This window comes from Larimichthys crocea, chromosome I (genome assembly GCF_000972845.2).
Source record: "Larimichthys crocea isolate SSNF chromosome I, L_crocea_2.0, whole genome shotgun sequence".
Taxonomy (NCBI): domain Eukaryota; kingdom Metazoa; phylum Chordata; class Actinopteri; family Sciaenidae; genus Larimichthys; species Larimichthys crocea.
The window spans coordinates 43,250,336-43,259,919 of NC_040011.1; the positions used below are offsets into that span (position 1 = coordinate 43,250,336).

General features: G+C 40.3%; 1 protein-coding gene across 1 annotated transcript in view; it reads right to left on the reverse strand.

The window, feature by feature from the left end:
* Nucleotides 1-1,820: 1,820 nt before the first annotated feature.
* Nucleotides 1,821-9,584, reverse strand: part of gabra2b (gamma-aminobutyric acid type A receptor subunit alpha2b) — a 30,049-nt gene continuing 22,285 nt past the window's right edge. The window contains exons 8-10 of the mRNA XM_010732862.3: nt 4,533-4,685; nt 3,342-3,544; nt 1,821-2,744 (exon numbers count right to left, since the gene is read on the reverse strand). Of these exons, the coding sequence (XP_010731164.3) occupies nt 2,436-2,744; nt 3,342-3,544; nt 4,533-4,685 (665 nt within the window). The 3' untranslated portion in view covers nt 1,821-2,435. The remainder of the gene's footprint in view (nt 2,745-3,341; nt 3,545-4,532; nt 4,686-9,584) is intronic.

The following is a 9,584-nucleotide window of genomic DNA, read 5'->3' on the forward strand; positions in this document are numbered from 1 at the left end:
TGTTGGAGTAAAATCTGAATGAAAAATAAAATATAAGTATATCCGACAACATAATTTGTAAAAAATAGATAAATAAATAATAATAATAATAATAAAAATCATATATTTAATCTTCATGCAAAGTTTGATTCAACGATCAAATCAAGTCAAAATATTAATGTGACGCTAAATCATAACACAGTAGAATATCATTTATGGCTACTGATATGGGGCTGAACATGATTTGTCTTGATATACAACATCTATGGCAGAGATTCATACAGCACTTTGTCTAATACAGTATGGTCATAAAGTACAATCACTGGTTGTCCCTGCTATTTTGTTGTTGATGAATGACTATATATTGCTTTTGAGCGTATATAAAAATCAACCTGCATGAGAGTATAAGATGAAACTACAATCTATGATCAAAAATATTAATCCTGACTGTTTTCTTTGCTGGCAGAGGGATGTGATTATCATCCACACATGATTCACTCAAGTTCACATTGGCACAAAACAGTCCTGTGTTTGCAGTCCTGTCCCTTTAATATATGTAATTATTTCAAAATAGCTTGTGTGTGTAAATATACCCGACAGTGGATATGATGAATGAATCACCTAAAATTATTATGGCAGACATGCTGATTAGTCTTGCCACAGTGTTTGAGTATACGCCAACAAATCCACACTGTCCTCCAGAGTTACTACCACCACAGGTAAGCCAATAAAAGCTGTAATAAACACCTCACCTCAAATAAATAAATACAATAGAAATGTTTGAAATCATAAATTGTGATTAAAGCGTATTAGTGTGCTTGTGAAGCAATGTGTCATTGTAATTCTTTTTACTTTTTAGGAAGTTCACCACCTGGCGAAGGAGGCCAAACGTTTAAAAGGTTAACAGTTTACTCCAGATATGATAGAGACCAAAACAAAGCTCAAAGAAGATTTAATGCTGGACTTAAGGTGGCAATAACACACATCCAGTGTGAAGTTTTTTTGTGTTTGTTAACAAAACTCAATTCTCAATTTATTGTCAGGGCTGTGGTCCTCCAGATGTCAAATATTGACAAGTGCATTTTCAATGTTTCATGTTAAATTCAATGATGTTTCTATTGATCATTCAATAATACAAAAAGTATGAACTTAATTGACTTCCATTCTTTCTTTTAGTTAAGTCTTTTTCAATATTACAAGTAGATTTTTCTTAAACCCGCTCGCTAAACTTGACAGAGCACACATATAGAACACTGACAGTATAAAGAATGGATGTCGTATCCGGGATGTCACCCACAAGTTCATGAAGCGCTGTTTTCAAGCTCAGAGTGTGGTGGCTCTGCCACGTCAAAGACTTAGATCAACAGCAGACCTGAAGCGGGCTGAATGTCCATGCTGTTAATCCTGCATAACTTTAAGACTTAATATAATTTGAACAGGTGAGTTAAATACAAATTCACCCTCAGTACAGTTGTCATGAACGGGGAAATTAGCTATAGAGACCAAAGCTGTTTTTTGTACCAGGCTGTAAACATGTTTATTTCTGCTGTGAAGTTGGACATTTGAACATGGGGACTTATGGAAACTGACTCACTTCTGGAGACAGCCTCAAGTGGACATTTAAGGCACTGCAGTTTTTGGCACTGCAGCATCAGCTTCACTTCACAGCCATCGAGGTTACTGCCTAAAAGAAAGATATCTCTCCAAACTATGTTGATTTTTAGCCATTTTTTTCCTTCTTTATGTAATCTGTTTTAAACTGGCGGCTCTACACAGTTTTGGATGCACAAGCACACTCATTTTGTAGCTTCCTCTATATATTTTTTTACAACCTTTTTGGCTTGGAGCGTCTCAGTAATTCTGGAGGTCAGTGCTCGCGTGCAGCACCATATCTGTAGTCACAGATAATGAAATAAATTTTACACTGTAACAATATTATACAAGTGTGTTTTTGCATTGGCTTGGACAGAAAAAACAAAAGAGTCAGGCCACTCTTGGATGGCAAAGAAAGTAAGAAATGTGATATAATAAGTCTCTTTCACACAAAGAAAAATATATACTGTAATATCAAGAGAGTGGACATTACCAGCAAAATTCAACACATTTAGAAGTAATCTTAAATAAAACATATGTGTTAATGTTTGTGTTTACTCTTCGTTTGATTCCTATGTACAGTGGCCACGTACTGTAACTGGAAACATACTTTCAAGAAGGAAATATGCACTCTAATCAAAGTAATCACACAATATGTCACCAAGAAAACTGTGAATATAAAGATACATACACATTTACAAAAGCCAGGCTTGTCAAAAGTGCTGCAGACGGTGTAGAAAACAGGCGGAGATAGAGGATCACACTGCAATCCAGGACTTCACTCTGCAAAGGTATGTGTACACAGTTGCTGGAGGTTTTTGGTTCGTCTCAGTCCCCAGATCAGAACCCAATAAAAGTAACCTCTAAGTAGAGGGGACCATGTCCTTTATAACAGGTTCTCTGTTTAGGTAAGTGGCCCAGTAGACAAGGTTGAAGCTGCCAAACAGAACCGGAAACAAAATCCTTGACATCCTGTCAATTTTGCTGACGCTGTTGAACGTCTTCTTGCTGTCTTGGGCTTTGCCGTCTGCTCTGGGCTTGTTGGGATCCGAAGCTCCACCTTTGGCAATAGTTGGGAGTGTCCCGGAGTCCTTGGTGATATTCGGAGCGTAGTTGGCCACTGCTACAGCGTAGGCATTATTCTTCTTGACAACAGATGCCCGTTCTTTTTTCTGTCGAAAGACCACAAGGATTAGATGCAAAAAAACACAAAAGCAACCCTGAAACTCGTCACCTGTTAACATCTAGCATGACTTAGAAAAAACACATGTAAATGAAGGAGTGAGGTGTGAATGGAGGTCGAGTACGGTAGCAACTTGACAGGGATGAACCGTAACTTTTAAATGTGTATTTTTCCAATACTTCCAGGGATGTTTGAAACATACAACATAGATGGACTGATACTGATATGCCTACATTATGCAGGAGGTGTCACGGTTTAGTTTTAAAAAGTTAACCCAATGCTATAACGAACAAAAAGGTAACTTTAGTGACTGACAACAGGCAACATAACACAACAATCGTTAAAGTTTACCTTCCTGGTTTCTGATTGTTGGGATGGACAAGCCATTGCATATAAATTCATCATTGATTTTGATATTTTGAGTTCTCCAGTTAGCTAATCTAGGGCTCAGATATAGCTGTAGCACTTTGTCTACCCTTGCAGATGGTTAAAAATCCATCGTCTGCTTCCCTCTGCCTCCAACAAATGTTTCTGAAGCTCTGCGAGCACCACCTTCTTCAACATACAGTGTCAAAAAAGACGTTACCTTATCAATCACAACACTCTTTCCGTCCCAAGCCCAGCCTCGCTTTGTGAAGTAATTGACGGTGGCGAACTCAATCAAAGCGGAGAAGACGAAGGCGTAGCAGACGGCGATGAACCAGTCCATGGCGGTGGCGTAGGCAACCTTGGGAAGGGAGTTCCTCGCACTTATACTGAGTGTCGTCATCGTGAGAACGGTGGTTACACCTGAAACACACAAAAAGGTGTCACACCTGTCAAGTTGAGTTTTTGTCCTGCCTCCATGTTTGTCTTGTGACTTCCTGTTTTATTTTGGAAATTAACTCTCCTCTCGTTTCAGGTCACGTGCCCTTCCTCATGTGTCACCGGTCTGATTGTCTTCCCTGATTCCTGATTGTGTCCACCTGTTCCCCATTTCCCTCCATGTGTTTAGGGTCTGCGTCTCCCTTTGTCCTGTGCCAGTGCGTCATGTCCTTTGTCTTGAACACCAGCCTTCTTGTCACAGTCTAGTCAGAAATATTCTCGTAATCTAGGTTTTTGTTGTTTTCTTCTATTCCTCATTAGAGTGTTTTTTTGTTGGCTCTGCCTTTTTGTAGTTTTAGTTTAGTTTGAGCTATTGATCATCCCTCATCGTGAGGCGCCTTTTGTTTTCCCGGTGTTTCCCGGAGATATCAATAAAGTCATCCGCATCATCCCGTACTCTGTGTTCAAGTCCTCTGTCTCGAGTTCCCCGTTGTCAAAAAGAAAGGATTGTAGTAGGACCAAGTGTTGTGAACTGAAGGAAAATTAATGAATTCACTGACTGAATGTTGCCACTTTAGTCTTGGCAAAGAATCTAATCTACTGTTTTTTACTATTTTCAGAACAAGTGTTAGTCATTACTGTCCTTTGTGTCCTGATAACATATCACAGTTTACTCTACCCTAATAACCACTGATCTTAAGTGTGTTTAACTGCTCAGCAGATTCAGTACTTTTTTTTTCTTTGAATTAACCAGTCTTAGGTCACTCGACAGTAGCTTGTCACTAGATTTGTCACTAGTCACTTTTAGACCCAGAGAAGTCGCTAGAGGGGTCTGAATACTTCCTAAATATAACGACAAAGTCGGCATGTTGGCAACCAGGCATTGGGTCCCAAGTTCTTCTGTAATCAGTCGCATGAGGAGCTGCAGGTTTTATATGAAAGAAGTAGAAAAGGGTTGGCTGCTGACACTTACCAAACACAGTCCTCGCCGGCACTGATTCTCTATTCAACCAGAAAGACACTTGGGAAAGAATGACTGTCATGATGCACGGGAGGTACGTCTGGATGACAAAGTAGCCAATCTTCCTCTTCAGATGGAAATGAGCCGTCATCACCGTGTATTCACCTGCGGTGACAAGAATCAATCAAATATAACATTTTTAAATGAATGTTGTTTTATATGCTAACCGTGTTCACCTGTGGAGGAAGTAAAATGATTTATATAGAGCTGTTGGACTGCAAGTCAAACTGCTCTGAGCTAGACATCATGCTTTGGTTATGTCCTCGAACTATACAGTTTTTGGGAGATGTTTACGCCTCAGATTCTGGGCTATGAAAATCCTGAACCAACTGTACTAGTGTTGTATTCTGGTTGTTTAATATAAGATACTGCACTGTTCTGCAGGCTCTTACAAGGAAGCTATTTAAACATGACTGGGCAGCATGTTGGTGCTGTGGCCTCACAGCAAGAAAGTTCAAACCTCAACAGGGTTCTTTCTTTCCCGCTTGAGTTCCCTCAAGGTGCTCCAGCCTCTCTCAATGGTTGTTTGCTCTGGCCCTAACTATACTATTGAAGAAAGTACTGACAATACGTTCGCAAAGACAACAAATAAAGCTACACACACATACTAACATATATTTACTGCTCCACAGCAGTCACAAATAATATTTTGATTGAGTCCATCTTCACACTCGTTTCATTTATACCAGCAACACATTAGATTTTTATGTTTAGATTGTAGCGCAGGCAGCTTTAAGATGCCAAAGCACTCCTTAAACATAGATTAGACAGATAACAGCCCATATTTGCTCAAATAATCCATTCGTACACGGAAAAGTAGGCAGCTTGATTTCCTAGCCACCGAGCAAAGCCTAATAGCTGACAAGGCCATGAAACAGTGCCAAAGCAGCAGCAGCAGCAGGCAGGCAGGCAGGCAGGCAGGCAGGCAGGCAGGCAGGCCTTCCAAATGGAAGATATCTCAAAGAGAAAGCCAAGATTAGACATGAGAAGAAAAAAGATGTGTTACCCATGGCAACAGAACAGAGAAACATAGCTCATTTGCTGCGATTCTGAAACGAAGGGCTTGATACACGCTGCCACTTGGCAAGAGGAAAGTCCTTTTCAGCAGCGGGAAGGGGGGAGGGGGGGACTAATCCCAAAAGATTTTTTTTTTATACCCTGCTTTTTAATAGCAGTGCAGTCGTATTGCGCAGTTTTGAGTCTAATATTCTCCCTTTCACCAAACACACAGCTGCACTCAGCCGCTGGAATTTAGACGTATTGAACGCATTTTCAGTACCCAACGGAGCTCTATGTCTTCTGTTAATTTAATTTGCATGCCAACCCCCGATTCCTGCGTTATGGATGGGGCGGGGGGGATGGAACAAGCAAGGAATCCACTGGATATGGTTGAATTTTCTCTAGAGAAGCCGGTGATCGCTTCACTGAGAGGGAAGACAGTAATTACAGCAGGAAGATGATAATCACGTCACGTTTCAAACAGGTGTAGGAAACAAAGCTCCAGCAAAAACAACAGGAATACCTCAGGACACCCTGTACAGTGTCCGACAGAGGGCATAGATACTCACACAAGACAATCAAGCTTTGCAAATGAGACTGAATTTTTGACTAAGAGATACCTCTTTTAAGAGGTGTTGGCTTGGCAACAGTTTAGATAAATGGGAAGGCCTTTTTCTAAAGGGACAGACCTACAACAGGATCAATTAGAGGATCAGCATAAGGCATCAGGAAAAGATTAACACCCAGTTCATAACTAATTCGTACCCAGTTTGTAACTTTCTGTTTTAAAAGGTCTCTGGGTCACATTCTCTGAAGAAAGCACCTCCAGACCCACATATACATCATAACTGTAACTGTTTTCAGGAGGAGTACTCTTCCTGAAGATGTGTAAAAATGGTGGAGTGCGCTTTTTACAGACAGTTAAAGACTCAGTGCGTAGGATTTGGCTTTCATCCTCTCCGTCCTGGTGAGAAGAAGGAAGGACTCTGTGGAAGACGGTGTCTATAGATATAAAAAAGTAAATTCTAAAGCAACAAAAACATAACGATTACTTCTGTCAGGTGATTATACACTCATGAAAATATAGTTGTGAATATAGTTTTCCATTTCTGCTATATTCTTGAGATGAATAAAGAATGTGAGAACGAAGAGAGACAAGCGGATCATTTCTCTTCATCAGAGCCAGTGTTGTAGTACTCAAGATCTTGAGAACAGACTCCTCGATCTTGTCTCACAATAAACCGCACTGGTCTTGACTCTAACATTAATCAGATCCTGCATCTTCATAAAGTGTCCAGTGGCTTGAAGAGCGTGGAAGAGAGGGGGCAAAAAAATCTACTGCTACTTTAAAAATCTCCTCACTGAAATAGGCAGATAAGCAGACACTGACTTGAGTCTCACAAGGAAAAACTAGCAGAAGAGGAGGAGGGGGGGCACCTGAAAGAGCTCTCAGAGAGCGAAGAGGTCTTCAGGAAAGAGCTCTCAGGGGAGGTGAAGAAGATTCAAGAGGGAGCTCTCTGAGAGAGCTGAGAGCTTCCAGAAGCTATCAGATGACAACAGAGTGATAACGTCCGGAAAGGAGCTGTCTAAACTCTGTGAGTGTTGGGAGAGCACAGGAGAGGGCTGAATAAAAGAAAGAGCTGGAGGAGATTCTGCTGGTCAAAGAAAAGATATAAAAGCACAAGGAGGCAGAGAGGGAAGAGGAGATCCAAAACCTCACAACCAGCTTCAAGTACACTGCCTCAGCTCATCTTTTGGATTGTAACAACTTATTTGAGAAGACTTCGGATGTTTGGAGGTGAAAGAAAAACAATACACAATACACCTCTCCTAGCTTCATCATCCTGTACATAACAAAATAGAGAAAAATAGCCCTATAGGCTGTTTAAGGAGCAGATGTTTAATGATGGAGCACCTTAAAGAAGATTAATCAAAAATCATGGGGTTAGGATGCCAGCAGCAAAGATCGGCTACTGTTGTATAAGCTGCAATAATGGAAACTGTGTCTTATTTTTGTATTTTCTAACCTTTTTTGGTGTTTGATCCCATTTTAAGTTCCAATATTCTCATATGTAAGGATCACTGCTGATCAAATAAAGGTTTGTTGGAGGCACTTGAGCTGAAATTCAATGTATAATATAGAAAGAACATCCATACAGTCATTACACATAATGTAGCATTGTATAGAGATGACTTATGTTGAAGGGGGGCAGGTTATCATCTTTTTGGTTGCTCCACTTGCTCACCTGTGCATTTCTTTCCCCAGTTTCCTATTTTCATCTGTCACAAAGTCCCTGTAAACATGTTTATTTCTGCTGTGAAGTTGGACATTTTAACACAGGGACTTATAGAGACTGACTCGTTCTGTGACCAGCATCAAGAGGACGTTTGAGGATCTGCAGTTTTTGGTTAGAGGTTAGATCAGATCGCCAGATTTTTGGCCTCACTTGCCCCCAGGGCTTCTGTATTCAGCAGATACTGAGCAACATTATCATCCCAAGGTCAGTGCAGCTGCAAGGTGATTGATCTGATGTCATTCCAACACTATAGGCAATCCCAGTCATCAATAATGTTGGTTAATGCTGGTCGGCTTAACTGGTGAGGTAACTAACTTTAAAGCAGCTATAATCAATATTTAATATTGGATCAGACTTGTATGTAGAAGGGGTCAATTAAGTTTGAGAGCATTTAGTGTCTTTCAGCTCTTTGTTTTGGTTTTCTACCCTCAACCTTGCTGTCTTGGTTGATTCTCACTGCTTTACATCAACATCTTTAACGGCAGCAGCTTAAAAGCTCTAAAAACTTGCTGTAAGCTACCTGCCCAGCACTAAAATGCAAGCAGACAAAGTTTAGTTGTTAGTTAGAACTGGCTAGTAGCTAAAGAGACAAACATTACTCTTACAAGTTGATGGAAAATGAGAAGGAACGACTCCAGGCAACTGTTTGCTAATAATTTCAGCATATCAGATATATCATATATGACAGTGTTGCAATAACATTGCTGCTGGTGCATCATATATTATACACTGATGATGATGATGAGGTAAGATACACTGATGCTGGTACAGTATTCATAAGTGCCTTTAAGTAACAAGTCGAACACGATTGCGTGACACACAAACGTATGGCTGAATAGTGAGATTTTTGTAACAGTGTGTTCAGCGGCTTATGCAAGATGTCCGTCCCTGCGAAGCCCGAGAGCACATTTATTCGTGCCAAATGACCTAGTTTGCAAGTACGCTACACCAAACACTGACACACTAGTGATGAATGATTAATTTAAAGTCAGCCAATCAGATAATGTGGAGTGACTAGTTAAACAAGAGAAGCAGTCACTGGCAGGCGTTTTACCGTGGCATCATACACTACTTAACCTAGATAGGAGCATTTAGTGTATGAGAGGATATTCTTACTCAATGAAATTGAAGCAGGGATTCCCCTGATAGTGCGATGCAGTCACTGGGGAAATACTCCATACTGGTAACTGATACCTATAGGGAGTAGTGTTGGAGCATTTGGGACAGACGTATAATGTAAAAAGGCTTTTCAATAAATGTGGTCTTTGATTGTGAAATAAGAAAACAGGACTATGATCCAAACTGTCTTGAAATATCTGAAACTTCAGCGTTAAAACTTTAAAGAATGAAAACTGGAGCAGCGAAAGGACTCACTGTTCACGCTCAGGCGCATTAAGACGACGAAGTGATGCGTTGCAAACCACCCACTCCTGCCTGAACTTTACAGTTAAAGTCTGGAGGCGATAACCCAAAGGTCGATAACAAACTTCTCAAAACTATTCCACTATCCTAAAATGAGACACTCTCTTCTTAAAGGTCCATACCTATGATTATGCACATTGTAGCCACTTTACTACAAATTATAGTAAATCACACCTGTGCTGATTATTTTTCAAAGCTAAATTTGAAGTTTCTGAACGCTGATTTTCATTAGATACAAACTGAAAAGTTGAAAGATGAAAGATGGTTTGTCAGCAATGTAATGCGC